Source organism: Emys orbicularis, chromosome 1, assembly GCF_028017835.1.
Source record: "Emys orbicularis isolate rEmyOrb1 chromosome 1, rEmyOrb1.hap1, whole genome shotgun sequence".
NCBI lineage: Eukaryota > Metazoa > Chordata > Testudines > Emydidae > Emys > Emys orbicularis.
In genome coordinates, this window is record NC_088683.1 from 355,572,619 (window position 1) to 355,588,148 (window position 15,530).

Here is a 15,530-nt window from a genome sequence, read left to right on the forward strand (position 1 = left end):
TTATGAGAATATCATGTGGAACTGTGTCAAAAGCCTTACTAAAATCAAGGTATATCACGTCTATTGCTTCTCCCCATCCACTAGGTCAGTAATCCTATTAAAGAAGGAAATTAAGTTTGGTTTGGCATGATTTGTTCTTGACAAATCCATGCTGACTATTCTTTATAATATTCTTTATAAGCCTATTATCCTGCAGGTGCCTACAAATAGATTGTTTGATAATTTGCTCTGGTATCTTTCCAGGTATTGAAGTTAGGCTGCCCGGCCTGTAATTCCCCAGGTCCTTCTTGTCCCCCTTTTTAAAGATAGGTTCTATGTGTGCCCTCCAGTCTTCTGGGACCTCTCCTGTCCTTCAGGAATTCTCAAAGATAATTGCTAATGGCTCTAAGGCCTGGTCCACACTAACCCCCCACTTCGAACTAAGATACGCAACGTCGAAGTACCTTAGTTCGAACTTACCGCGGGTCCAGACGCGGCAGGCAGGCTCCCCCGTCGACTCCGCGTACTCCTCTCGCGGAGCAGGAGTACCGGCGTTGACGGCGAGCACTTCCGGGATCGATCCGGGATCGATTTATCGCGTCTAGACAAGACGCAATAAATCGATCCCAGAAGATCGATTGCTTACCGCCGGACCCGGAGGTAAGTATAGACGCACCCCAAGATTGCTTCAGTTAGTTCTTTAAGTACCCTAGGATGAATTTCATCAGGCCCTGCTGCCTGAATACATCTAACTTGTCTAAATATTCTTTAAACTGTTCTTTCTCTATTTAGGCTTGCATTCCTTCTGTCTGGCTGTCTATATTAATTGTGTGGAGTGTCTAGTCATCATTAACCTTTTTAGTGAAGACTGAAGCAAAATAGGCATTAAACACCTCAGCCTTCTTCATGTCATCTGCTATTAGCTCTGCTTCCCTGCTAAGTAGAGGACCTACAGTTTTCTTTGTCTTTCTCTTGCTCCTTATGTATTTAATGAACCTCTTCTTATTGCCTTTTATGTCCCTTGCCAGGGTAACTCATTTTGTGCCACAAGACAAATCAGTGACACTCTCTCCCTATGAAATTCTGGTGCATCTGCACCTAAGAACACTGCATTCAACTTTGGACATCTAAGTACCAGAAAGATGTAGACAAACTACAAGAGATTCAAAGAAGAGCAACAGATGGTATTAGAGGGCTGAAAGGACTGACTGAAGAGGAAAGATGGGAAGAATCAAATATGTATAGTATGTTCAATAAACTCCCGGGGGACATATAGTAATAATTCACTACAAGTATGAGATGGGTGTGAACGCTATGGCAGGACAGGATTGTCCAGGATAATGCAAAGGAGAAATGTGGTGAGATTAAGTAAGGAAAACACAGGCTGATTATCAGGGAAATTATTCACAATGGTGAGATATTCCAGGCTGTGGAATAGAATCCAAAAGGAAGTAGTGGAAGCCCCAGTGCTTGGAACATTGCATATACTATAGGGAACAATCCCCCGCTGCATGGGGTGATCTAACAGCATGTTTGCATCTCTAATTTCTATGGGGAAGATTCTGCTACCTTTACTCACACTGAGAAGTACTTTACTCTCAGCAATTACAGTGGGACTAGTTGCAAAGTAAGATACTGTTCAATGGGCCAGATTCTCAGCTGGTGTAAATGAGTGTGGCTTCCCTGAAGTCAATTTATACTAGTCTCAGATCTGGCCCAATGTAAGTACGTTTAGCAGAATCTGGCCCTATGAGTGTATTAATAAAAGATGCTAGAAGTCTTGTCTCTTCTATGATATATTATTCACTGGAACTAAAGTGAGAGCTAGAATCACAGGGCAATATGATGCCATGGATTTTTAAACAGCGCTTCCCATTGATTTCTCATAGAAATTCCTATTTTAAAAGTTTAGTATAAAGGGGTTATTTTTCAACCATTGCAACTATTAGGACAAACCCACACTACAGAACTGTTTTTACCTTGGGGACCATTAGGTGGCGCAAGAGCCCTGACTATCAAAGCATAACTGATCTCCAGGTATCTTCTCATATGCTTCCTAATTAAAATGTGTATCAGTCCTCCATCTGGATAACTCTCTCCATGTGTTGAGCAACTGCTGCTTTATACACAATATACCTATATGACCTCACTTTTTTTTTTTTTTTTTTTTTTGCTGGGGAAATAAGCAGGGCTTTGTGGGGGAGAACTTTGTGGGGGAAAGGAATAAGAAAAAAAAATTGACAGTGAGCTCTGTTACATATGAAAATCCCCCTTGAAAAGATCCTCTTTTCTTTTTACAAGACTCCCAACAATAAATGAATGGAATGCATTTTTTATGTTTTTCCCTTGGAAAGCAAACCAAGGATGCTGTTTGTTTTAATAGCAGTGGCAGCAGAATCAAAGGTAGCAGAGTCTGAATACCTGGTGGAGAAATTTCAAAGTTCCCCTGTGCCATGTATTCTGTTCCTAGCTCTGCTCCTCCCAGCCCATTTCCAGGAGTGGAAATAAAAGGTCTGAGAGCTACACTGTATCCTGCTTTCAGATAGTGTTCAGTTTCATCTGTCACGTGGCCCTTTTTGGAAGAGATGGGGCACTAACTTCAGTATCCTGGGTAAATTCCAATTTGAGTGACTACATTCAGCCTCTCTCAAGTTCCCTTACAGTTTAAATGGAGTGCAGTATTCATCTTCACTTCCTGTCCTAAACTATTGTGTGATCTTGCCATGTGCCCTTAAACAGCTGTCACATTTTGGCCTAGAGGTGGTTGCTATTTCTATTGTAGGTAAAGGAATTCCTTAATGTGCTGCATGAAGTTCATAAAGTGTGACATTCACCCCTGGGCAGAGAGGTATGTGCAGCCCAAGCTATGTGCATCATACGTGTATGCACATGTGTACTTGAGATATATTCATTGTTTAAAGTTTTTTTGATTCATTTCATAATGGATTAGTGAAAGTGATTTCTGATGAGAGCCAATAAGAAATCACCTCTTAAGTTAGATATTTATTTTATTTATGTATATAAGTGCTTACCCAAAGCTGTGGGCACCGAACCAACCTTATCAAATAAATCACTCAAGAGATTAAAATGACTTTAAAAGGACCTCCCCACACACTGACACAAATGGCTCTCAGTCTGTCCTTCCCCCACAATCTGGGCTCCACATCCCAGTCCAGAAAAAGGCACAGAAAACAGTCAAGGTTTGCAGGGTGTTGTGACAGTTACCAAACCTGAGCTCTGGCAAATCAGGAAGCGAAGCGAATTCCAGAGTTGAAAACAATCTGACTGAGGCTTTGTCTTCACTACCCGCCGATCCGGCGGGTAGCAATCGGTCTATCGGGGATCGACTTACCGTGTCTAGTGAAGATGCGGTAAAATCGATCCCTGATCGCTCTGCCGTCGACTCCGGAAATCCACCTCGGCAGGAGGCGGCAGCGGAGTCGGCGGCAGCGCGGCAGCGGTCGACTTTCCCGCGTCCTCACCGCCAGGTAAGCCGACCTAAAATACGCAACTTCAGCTACGGTATTCACGTAGCTGAAGTTGCGTATCTTAGGTCGGACCCCCGCTGCAGTGTAGACCTAGCCTGAGGCTTTGTCTTCACTACCCGCCGATCCGGCGGGTAGCAATCGGTCTATCGGGGATCGACTTACCGCGTCTAGTGAAGACGCGGTAAAATCGATCCCTGATCGCTCTGCCGTCGACTCCAGAAATCCACCTCGGCAAGAGGCGGCAGCGGAGTCGGCGGCAGCGCGGCAGCGGTCGACTTTCCCGCGTCCTCACCGCCAGGTAAGCCGACCTAAAATACGCAACTTCAGCTACGGTATTCACGTAGCTGAAGTTGCGTATCTTAGGTCGGACCCCCGCTGCAGTGTAGACCTAGCCTGAGGCTTTGTCTTCACTACCCGCCGATCCGGCGGGTAGCAATCGGTCTATCGGGGATCGACTTACCGCGTCTAGTGAAGACGCGGTAAAATCGATCCCTGATCGCTCTGCCGTTGACTCCGGAAATCCACCTCGGCAAGAGGCGGCAGCGGAGTCGGCGGCAGCGCGGCAGCGGTCGACTTTCCCGCGTCCTCACCGCCAGGTAAGCCGACCTAAAATACGCAACTTCAGCTACGGTATTCACGTAGCTGAAGTTGCGTATCTTAGGTCGGACCCCCGCTGTAGTGTAGACCTAGCCTGAGAACACAAGCGCCCTCCCCTTCCTGGCAGGCAGATGTTAGTGAGAAAATCGAAGCTGATCGCAACTGCTGTCTTATCCCCTAAAGAGAGAGGTGCCAAACTATTTAGTGCGTTATAGGTCAGAACCAAGACTTAAACTTCACCAAAACCTAACTGGTGCCCTGTGCTGATTGTGGAGCACAGGTGCCATTTCCAGGCACGTATCCTGCAGCTCCCTCTTCTAACTCTCTTTTACATAGGACTTGCCCTATCAGTCCAGTCCTGTGGTCCATCTAATTCCTGTCTCTGACAGTGACCAGTACCGGGTGCTTCAGAGGGGAAGATGCAAGAAACCCTTAGTAGGCACCTAGGGAATAACTTGCACACAAGGAAAGCTTCTTCCTAACCCCAATGGGTAGAGCAGGGCTTCTGTCCTGAAGTATGAAGGTTGAGATCCCTTCCAAAATCATTAAAAATGGCCTCTTTTTATCTTCGCCACCAAACTATCGGGACTTATATGACCCCCATTATCATAGCATCTGAGTACTTCCTGGTCTTCATCCTCACAACACCCCGGTGAGGTACGGAAGCACATGTTAACCCAATTTTGCAAATGGGGAATTGAGGCATAAAGACAGACTAAGTGGCTTGCCCAAGCTCACACAGGAGACCTGTGATGGAGCAGGGACTTGACCCCAGCTCTCAGAGTCCCAGGCGAGCACCCAAATCACTGAACCATCCTTCCTCTTTGTAGCTTGCTCTTATATCTCTCTATATAGACCAGAACAGATTAGGCCTGCGAGCCTGCTTCTAATGAATAAACAGTAGTTTTGTCATTGACAGCAATGACTGCAAATAGGGAGTGAACTCATTGGTGGAGTCGCAGCTGCAGTAGAGAACTTGGTCCCAAGTGTTTACACTATCTCTTGGTTTGGTCACAGAAAGATGTTTCCCTAGTAGTTCTTGTTCCTGTCCTCCCACTACACACTGTACAGCACCTGACTAATGTGCATGGGTCACTTTTGTTCTGGCCTCGCACTGTAAGCGAGGCTCTTTGCCACACAATGCTGGAAGATTCTCTGCATCTTGAAGTCTTTAAACCATGATTTGAGGACTTCAATGGCTCAGACACCGGTTTGATACAGGAGTGGGTGGGTGAGATTCTGTGGCCTGCGTTGTGCAGGAGGTCAGACTAGATGATCATAATGGTCCCTTCTGACCTTAAAGTCTATGATTCTATGATTCTATGAAATGCCCACTTTCTTTGTCACTTACACCCACACGCTTTATTTGTTTTAATTAAATGCACCCTGATAATTATTAACATATTTAATTCTTTTTTGCTATGACTCACTCGGCTTGGGTGTCTAGTGATCACAAAGATTGTTTTATTATAATGACCCAGGTCTGAAGCATTTACACAGGTGAGTCATCCTCATTCCCACACACAGTTCCTGTTGAGGTCTGTCTCGGGGCCTGATCTGACACTTCAATGGATTTACTCTTAGTCTAAGGGAGAGGAAAGTCAGGCCCATGGAGACCGCTCCCATGAGTAAATGTTACTCACCAGAGTAGGGCGTTGCTGAATCTGTGAATTGCAGCTGTCTGTGAATTATGTTGATCTAAACTGTACTATGCCTCTGATTCCTAAATGTAGGAGCAGGATTTAGTCTCCCATTCACACACACACACACCTCCTGGAGGCCTCTTTACAGCTCCACTATGTGTCAATGAGTGATATGGCCTCACACTTGCAGTCAGAACACAGTGCAATTAGTGGTGTTTGTCTTAGGAAACTCATAACTCTTCACTTTCGAATGATTTATGAGGTTTTCCAGTTCTGGGCTGGCCTGTGGGCTGAGATCTTTCCCAGGCAGCCCTTCCTTTAGCAGTTCACTGTGGGGCTAGAGGGGGAAGTCAGTGAGTAGACCAGCCTCGCCATCCCTGAGGTTAAAATCTTGATGAGGGGCCAAAAGGGAAGGACATATCCATGAAGTTTTCCCCACGGTTTCCACCATATCATTGCATTAGGCAGAGAGGGGCTTTTGCCCTCCTGGATCCCCTGTGAGCTGCATGGAACTTGGGGGTTGGCTGAAGTCCAGACCCATCTATCTGGAGAGCTTATACCTCTGCAAGGCCTCTGCCCTTTCTCAGCAACTACCTGGCACCATCCAGCCTTCAGTTTCCCCAGCAGCCACACTCTGGGCAGGGCAGGGAAGGGAGGTTTCCATAAAGCAGAGGGGCTCTGCAGAAATGCAAGCACAGCTCCAGGCATAAAAGGGCAATAATGCAAAGGACTATGGGCCCCAGAGACGCTGGGCAGCACTGCAAGCAGTGAAGCTGCAGGCAAGCTCAGCTGCACCCCCATCATCATCACATCTGCTAACACAGCCAGGGTCCACGCTGCTGATCCCCTTCCCTGTACCACAGGCGAGTACTGGGCTGCGGGAGTATTGGGAGTGATGATGAGGGGAGCAAGGGGGAGATAAGGGGCTGGGAATGGATGTGATGGAGAGCAGATGTGGCAGAGGGAGAGCAAGGGAGGTGAGGGTGAGCACTTGGGAGGGAACAGCAAAGGGAGGGGAGATTGGAGAAGAGAGAGAAGAGGAATGAGGAAAAGCAAATAGAGAAGAGACAAGCCTTGAAAATGCATGAAGCGGGAAGGAGCAGTTTTTTCTCCCTTCCCTGGGGTGTGACCTGCCAAACCATCCTAAGCACAGGTCCCTGACCTCTACTATAACCAGCTCCTAGCAAAGAGGAGAGTCTCCTTTGTATTTCTTGCTCCCCCAAATTAGGAAGGACCCACGACCATGTTTACTGTGAGACCATAAAGGCAGGCTTTGAACTGGGTCCCTAAAATCCTAGGATTCAAAGCGCTTTGCAAATGTTACTTAATTTAGTGTCATATCACATCTGTGAGGCAGATACATTTATCCAATGAGGATAAATTGAGGTCTGGTGCATGTGTCCACACTTAAATTTGTCTTTCACTGGTGTAAGCATCCCGTTATGCCGACATAGTAACACCACCTCCCCAAGCAGTGTTGAGCCCCGGTCAATATACCAAGGTTGACACAGCATGAGTGTAGACACTGCATTACCCATGTCAACCCTAATAGTCCTCCAGCAGCTGTCCCACAATGCACAACACTGACTGCTCTGGTCACAATTGTGAATGCCGCAAATTTTTGAAATGCTTTTTCCTGATTGTCCAACTTGGCGCACACACCCAGCTCTCTGTTGTGTACGACTGTCCAGCTGACCATTCTGGCTACATGCTCCAGGTGCGCTCCAGCTTAGAGTAGACAGGAGATACGGAATGTCCTGGGCCTGTGGGGAGAAGAGGCTGTGCAAGCCCAGCTACAGATCAGCCATAGAAACTTTGCCGTCGACAAGCAGATTGCACAGGGGATCCAGGAGAAGGGGTACAACAGGCACCAGCAGCAGTGCCGTGTGAAAGTGAAGGAATTGCAGCAGGCATACCAGACGGCCAGAGAGGCCAATAGCCAATCCGGTGCCACATTGCAAACTTGCCACTTTTACAAGGAGCTGCATGCCATTCGTGGCAGACCCCACCACCATCCTACAGACCACCATGGAGACCTCCAAGGAGCCTAAGTCATAGATTCCCTGGCTTGAACAGCGAGAATGAGGAGAGGATGGGGGACATGCAACCGGGGGGTCCAGCAATGTTGCGAGCCAGGACCTGTTTGAAACTCCACCACAGTCCAGTCAGTCCCAAGAGTCGAGCATGGATGAGCCTGATGCAGGGGAAGGAACCTTGGGTAAGCATGTACATTTATTTCCCATTATAGTGACGGCGCCCCCAACTTAACAGGACACAACTAATGACTTTTCATTCATTTATTTGTGCTAGAAGAGGTAGTGATATAACAAAGAGAGGTATAGTCTGCTTTTCGTTGCCCTGTAGAGGTAGGCAAGGGGGACAATGCAGAGCAGTCTGTTTATGGACACAGGGATGTCCCTTGAATCCTCCTGAGCGATCTCGATGAAACTTTCATGGAGGCACTCTGCAATCCTCACCCGAAGGTTTCTAGGGGTGGCAGCCTTATTTCTTCCTTCCTGGTAGGACATTTCCCCATGCCAATCAGCATTAACTTCAGCAGGCACCATTGCAGTACACAGGCTAGCTGCATATGGGCCCAGGATACCAGCAGCAGCAGTTCTCTCTGTGCCTTTGTTATCCTAAGGAGTGATATATCAGCTAAAATCATCACCACCCGTGTAAAATGGTGCCAGTAATCAGTGCCATTGCCCTCTGCTCATAGTTTCATGCAACTGAGCCATTCCCTCATTTCCCTCACTACTGGCAGGCCACACTCTCCATTGTTTGCTGTGAGCAGGGCCATAAACAAGCTGTCCAAAGCAGGAGTGTCAATGAGCATGTCTTGTGTAAAACTTTAGGGAAGCCAGGAAAGGGAGTTCTGAATCTCAAGTTTTGCTTTCCATTGTGACTATACAGTCAAAGGCACTTCTGTGTGTTTTATCTGCAGCTGATGCCATTGTGGCCTTGAGGGGTTCCCCCTCCACACCCCCAGAATGCCTGAGCCAGATAAGGGCGAGAAAGAAGAGGACTCAGGATGACATGTTCAATGAGATCCTGCAAGCCAGCTGCATCAGACTGTGAGCACAGGCCCTGGAGGGTGAACACTGCAGACAGCCTGGAGAAGGAAAGAGTGGAGAGGAGATAAGCCCAGGAGTCCCAGCAGGAGGGGAGAGGGAGATGCACCAGTACATAATGGGCCATCTCTGGCAGCAAACACAGATGCTGCAGACTCTTGTGGAGCTACAGATTCACCAATCCCAGGTTCATCTCCCTCTGCTGTCCATGGAAAACTCCATTACAGCACCTCCCTACATCACCCCCTCAACATTCCACATGGCATCAGGAGCCACTCCACTCCCCTTACTGCTCCACCCCAGGAGAGTTTATAGACAACCACCTCTTCTTCTTCAAGTGATGCATTTGCGGTCCAATGGGTATTGCTACCAAAGGTCTCTGATCCCAGGTGCAGGGAGTGCTGCTGCACCTACAGTGGAGTACCCAGAGGGACACACATCTCAAAGAACCTCAGTTACTGCACAGGGATAAGTAACCTTCTCTTCACATACACTGACCTGGGAAAGCCATGGTTGGTGGGTGTGTAGCTAAAATGTACATTAATGTTCTTTCCCCTTCATAAGTTCTGTTCTATTAATTTGTTAAGTTTGATATGTATTTTCTTTAAAATTGCATGGATTTTTCTTTTAACTGATTTTGTAACAGAATAAAATTATATTATTTGGAACATAATTCATCTTTATTAGTTCACAATACATTCTGCAGAGTGCCTAGCAGGTCTGAAAGCGACCAATTACTTGTTATTGTACAGTATGACACAATTCCTAAGATCAATGATAAACAAAATTAATAGGTGCATTGATGCTGTAATAATTCAGACATGTACACCAAGCACCACATAATTCCTAACAGGCCCCAATACAGCAAGGCCAGGTAGAGCACAGTACACCACAATGCATTACTGTGTCTCTCTGTTAAAGTGCTCTTTCAAAGCCTCCCTGAGTGGTATAGCTCCACGTTGAGCTCTTTCAATAATAGCCTTTGCGTTTGGCTGTTCAAACTCAGCACACAGCTGCTCCACTGCCACCCTCCACCCCAGCAGAAACTTTCCCCCCTGTGCTTCACAGATATTATTCAGGACGCAGCAGGCAGCTATAACCATTGGAATATTTTTCACACTGAGATCCAATTTTGTGAGTAAACAATGCCAGCCTCCCTTCTGTCTTCCAAAAGCACATTCAACGGCCATTCTGCACCCGCTGAGCCAGTAGCTGAAGCTCTCCTTTGTGCTGTCAAGGTGGCTGGTGTATGGCTTCATGAGCAAGGAGTAGGCTGGGTCACCCAGGATCACTATTGGCATTTCAACATTCCCAATGGTAATCCACTGGTCAGGAAAGGAAGTCCCTGCTCGTAGCTTTCTGACTAGTCCTTTGTTCTCAAAGATGTGAGCATCATGCAGCTTCCCTGACCAGCCCACACTGATGTCGGTGAAGTGTCCCTGGTGATCCACCAATACTTGCATAACCATAGAAAAGTAGCCCTTTCAGTTTATGTACTCTGTGGCAAGGGGTTCTGGTGCCAAAATAGGGATATGCATGTCGTCTGTTGCCGCACTGCAGTTTGGGAGCACCACTGCTGCAGATCCGTCTGTTGTGTCCTGCGCATTGCTGAGAGTCACAGTCCTGCGTAGCAGGCAGCGATTAATGCCCCTGCACGCTTGCATGACAATGACCCCCACAGTGAATTTTCTAACTCTAACATGATTTCCCACTGACCAGTAGGAATCTGGCATTGCCAGTTTCCACAGTACGACTGCCACTCGCTTCTCCACTGTCAGTCTAGCTCTCATTTTGGTGTCCTGCTCTGGAGGGCTGGGGTGAGCTCCCCACACAGATCCAGGAATGTGGCCTTTTCCATCCAACAGTTCTGCAGCCACTGCTCGTCATCCCAAGCCTGCATTAGGATGCCAGCCCACCAGTCAGTGGTCATGTTTCAGGCTCAGACTGTTCCAACAACTGCAGCTGCTCCATGAACACCAACAACAACCTTGAATCAGTTCTTGCTATGCCCCACAACAATCCGTTCTCCAAGAAATCATCATGTTTCCCACTGATTCACTACTTCTTGCAGCTCTGCAATACCAGAGGATTTTGCATCCTGTGCTCGTAACACTTATGACAATAGTGCAGAACAATGCAGGGTCCATGCTTCTGTCAGAGATGGTGGACAGCAAGCAGGGACACACAGGTTTGTGGGATTTTGAAAAAAGGAGCAAAAATTAGGGGCTCTAGATGACATTATGGGATGGAGACAGTTGCACGCTGGGAAGTTGACTCCTTGCTTCCAGCCACCCCTGTGTGACTTGTTTCTGCCCCACCATGCATTGTTAATACTTCCCAAAAGACAGTGCGCTGGACGATTTCACACTGGGATATCTACCCACGGTGCACCGGGCTGTGCATCGATACAAGCATTCCTGGTGAGTATGTGCACTGCCGACACACGGAACCAAGTATGCACGCGCACAAGCGATACCTTAACCGTGGCAGCTTTATGCCGATAGAACTTGCATCAACCAAAGTTTGTAGTGTAGACATGGCCTAAGGCACAGAACAACTTACTCAAAGTCACACAGGGAGTTTGAAGCAGAACTGTGATTGAACCTCGGCTCTCCAGACACCCAGGGTGAGTTTTCCCACTGACTGCAGTGGTGCTAGGATTTCACCTCTAATCTTGTGCCTTCACTACAAAAGCAGAGGCTCCGTGTCTAACTACTGGCTGTTACATGGAGCTCAGAAAGTCAGAGGGGGGCTCTTTTCTCTGTTCCACCTACCCCATTTCATACTCCCATAAGGACTGTCCAGAATCTAGACATATATATCAGGGCTCAACTCTGCAAACTTTTACTCACATACACAGTCTCACTGAAATCAGTTGGACCACTCAAATGAGAAAGGGTTTGTGGGATCAGGTCCTAAGTTTGCAAAGCGCTGTGGAATCCATCAGCCCGAACAAAGCTGTTATGCATGTAAGGGGTTGTTTTAACAGTAATGCAGCAAATTAACACAACCTGGCCCCATGACAACCAAGGCTGCTTAAGAGCTGCATTGTCTATGCCACGGTATTCAGGCAAAAGTAACTTCATGTATGAGACCTTACAGGTACACACTCCAGAAGGAGGATGGTCTTGGGGTAAAGGCTCAGGAGATTTAGGTTCAAACCTTCAGTCTCCTACAGCCTCCCTGCATGACCTTGGGTAAATCACATAGGCTGAGACTCTCAAAGCTGACTTGAAGATCTGGTCCTAAATTCTTAAGGTATTTAGGTGCCTAATTCCCTCTCATTTCAATTCCTAACTATCTTTGAGCATCTGGGCATTAGTCACACAGCTCCTATTAAAATCCCCTAGTCACCTTTGAAAATCTCAACCTTATTATCTCTATGCCTTGGTTTCCCATCTAGTAGCTTGAGCAGTGGCCTGGAACTCAAGAAAACTGCATTCTGTTCCCAGCTTGGCTGCTGGGTGACATAGGGCAAGTCAGCTCACCTCTCTGTGCTTCGGTTTCCCCATCTGTAAAATGGAGATAATGATACTGACCTACTTTGTAAAGTGCTTTGAGATCTCCTGAAGAAAAGCGCTAGAGAGGAGCTAGGTCTTATTCAGCACACACTCTAATTTACTATTTATAAATGAGTATTAATGTAATCCTGCTCCTGCTTCTTTTGAATTTATTTAATGGGGAAATTCCCATTCACTTCATTGGAGCAGAACTGGGCCCTCAAACAATACATGGAGGGGGAAAGAACGAAATACATGAGAGAGGTGTGAGGGAGGCTGGTGGTTAATTCCTCAGCCTGGTAATATGTTTGCACAGCACCCAGTTCAGACCCGTAATCCAAATGCTAAAAATAAAAGTGATATATTTCTATTCTAGTTCTTTAGCTGTGTGATACTGCACGTTTTTATAGGGCCAGCGCCTATGGTTTTTTCTCAGGCAAAGGCCCATTAAATATCTGGCTGGTGCCCTTCCCCTGGGGTGCCTGTTCAGCTGCCCAGCCTCTGTGGCTCAGAGCAGATCTCCCTTGGATTTGTGGACCACATGCTTGCAAAACCCATTCTGCCCTCTCTCCCCCCTTTTCATTCCCTCTCTAACTTCTTGACTAGTGAAGTAGCCCTTCGTCATCATGATGCAGTTGTGAAAAAAACTCATCTTCTGGGGTGTATGAACAGGAGCGTCGTAGGTAAGATACAGGAGGTAATTGTGCCACTCTGTTCGGCTCTGGCGAGGTCTCAGCTGGAGTACTGTGTCCAGTTCTGAGCACCACACTTTAGGTAAGATGTGGACAAACTGGAGAAAGTCCAGAGGAGAGCAACAACAATGATAAAAGTTTAGAATACCTGACCTATGAGGAAAGGTTAAAAAAACTTGGGATGTTTAGCCTTGAGAAAGGAAGATTGGGGTGGGCGTGTTCATAATGGCCTTCAAATCTGTTATGGGCTCTTAGAAAGAGGGTGGGGTCAATTGTTCTCCATGTCCACTGACGGTAGGAGAAGTAGTAATGGGCTTAATCTGCAGCAAGGGGAATTTAAGTTAAATATTAGAAAAAACTTTATAACTATACGGGTAGTTAAGGTCTGGACTAGGCTTCCAAGGGAGGTTGTAGAATCCCCATCACTGGAGGTTTTTAAAAACAGGTTGTACAAACACCTGTCAGGGATGGTCTAGGTTTATTTGGTCCTGCCTCAGTGGGCTGGACTCGATGACCTCTCGAGGTTCCGTCTAGCCCCACGTTTCTATGATTCTATGACAGTGGCATAAGGAGAGTAAGAACTGAGCAATAGCTTTGGGATTTGTTCCTTTACCTTCATTTGAGCTGTGTGGTTCTTGCCCACTGTATTCTGCATATCAGTGAGTGTGCACACACTCAGCTATGCAGCTCCATGAAACGTTATGCCTCCCAGGACAGCCTTCTAATTGGGTTCAGTGCCCTTCGAGAGTTCTCTTAGCCTAATACTATAGTTTATAATAAAGAAGAAGATGGAGTGGGGAAGCCTTGCTGAGCTGGAATATTATATATACAATGTGCCCTAAGTGAAACAGAAAACAAAGCAGGCTAACTTATAGAGGTATTTTTACAGGGAGAGGCGCCAGGGAAAGAGGGTAGGAGAAATAATAAGTGCTTTGCACACAAGAGCACCTTTCCTCTGAGACTCTCAAAGCACTTTGTGTTAATTAAGCCTCACCATACCCTTGGGAGGGAGGCAACTATTTCCCTTGCTTTACAGATGTGGAAACAATGATACAGAGATGTTAAGGGCAGTCCCCATTCATATTGATGTTGGCGGAAGCCAAATTGGGACCTAAACAACATGCCCAGGATCACGCTGCCTAGCTGAGACCAGTCTTAAAACTCCCAGAGATGTCTCCCCATCACCCCCCAATCACTACTTTACCCATAGGGGTCTCACCCCACCTACTCCCCCTGCTGACCCTAAGGGATGTCTCCTTGCCCATTCTCCCTTCTACTCCCTCAGGGAGTCCCCCACCTTTCCCCCTTCACCACTTCCTCCAATACGAGTGTTCTCCCTCCCATTCCTCACTACTCCACTCCCACCCCCAGTCTCCTGCTCTAACCATTGGACAATATTGCTTCATTAAAAGGCAGAGCAGGCATAAAAATGTGTCACTAAACTAAATTAAGACAATATTAAGCCATGAAAAACCACAAAATGAGTGTCTTCAGTTACAGCAAGGCTAGGCCTCTTTAGGGACTTTCCCTTTGAAAAGCAGAATAGACTCTAACTGGGTGGGGAAAAGTCGAGTCTGTTAAGCCTGTAATGAGCAACTACCACCCTATTTTTTTAAATAGTGTGACATTTAAGTAAGCATTTGATTGCAAAGCTATGCACGATGATTCACATCACTCTGCCAAGGAACAAAGCCGAGACGCGGCAGGTAGCGTTCAAGCCAAGAAGTCTGTGAGTTTCCTTCTATACAAGTGAGTTTTGGCACAGTAGCTACTTCACACCCAATTAATTACTTCAGCACTGGATTATCCTTGCAAGCTCCCAGAGAAGTGATAATAGGACCCAATTAAATTAATTTACATTTACTTTGAAAGCAATTTTCCTTTGGTAAAATTTGAGCTATAATTTGACAGAGTCGACGCCAGCATATTGTTTTTGTCAGAGATATAGCCTGAATTGAGACCAACAAATCCCAAGGTGCAAACCCAAGGAATCTCTCTCATTGGGTGAAAACACAGAGGAGGACAGAGAGTTCAGAAAAAGTATTTATTCCTGTGCCCTTTCCTGCAAACTAATAAAAACATACTGTGAAATGCCCAGGGAGGTTTTTGTGCAAGTGTTTGTCAACATAACATGATCCTAATTAAATAAACGTTTGTGAGTGAACAGGAATATGACGAAACCTTGTCTATATTAGGATTTCAGGCATAGTGTTTTTGTTCTGGTGCAAATCCCTGCTGGAGATATTGTTTACACTACTGCCAAAAGTGCTGCACTGGCATAAATTGTGTCTATATTAGAGGTTTGCACAGTGCAGCTACGTAAGTGTCTGAAATCCCAGGGCAGAAAAGCCAATTGCTTTAATAATTTCCCCTATCCCCCTGTGACCTTTTTGGTCGAAATTGCACTATAGCAGGGAAGAAGAGTGGGCTAGGGCAGGCTGTGTGTTACTTACAAGTGACATCTCTGTGGCAGAGGACAGGATGGATTGGCTGCTCCTTTGAAAAGGGACAACATCACCCCTTGTTAGTGTAGGCTGCAGACCACAGCATGAGCATG

General features: G+C 46.5%; 1 protein-coding gene across 1 annotated transcript in view; it reads left to right on the forward strand.

Annotated features, from left to right (window-relative positions):
- The first annotated feature begins 14,634 nt into the window (after positions 1-14,634).
- The window catches only part of WNT11 (Wnt family member 11), a 206,679-nt gene continuing 205,783 nt past the window's right edge, over positions 14,635-15,530 (forward strand). The window contains exon 1 of the mRNA XM_065397756.1: positions 14,635-14,679. Coding sequence (XP_065253828.1) covers positions 14,635-14,679 — 45 coding nt within the window. The remainder of the gene's footprint in view (positions 14,680-15,530) is intronic.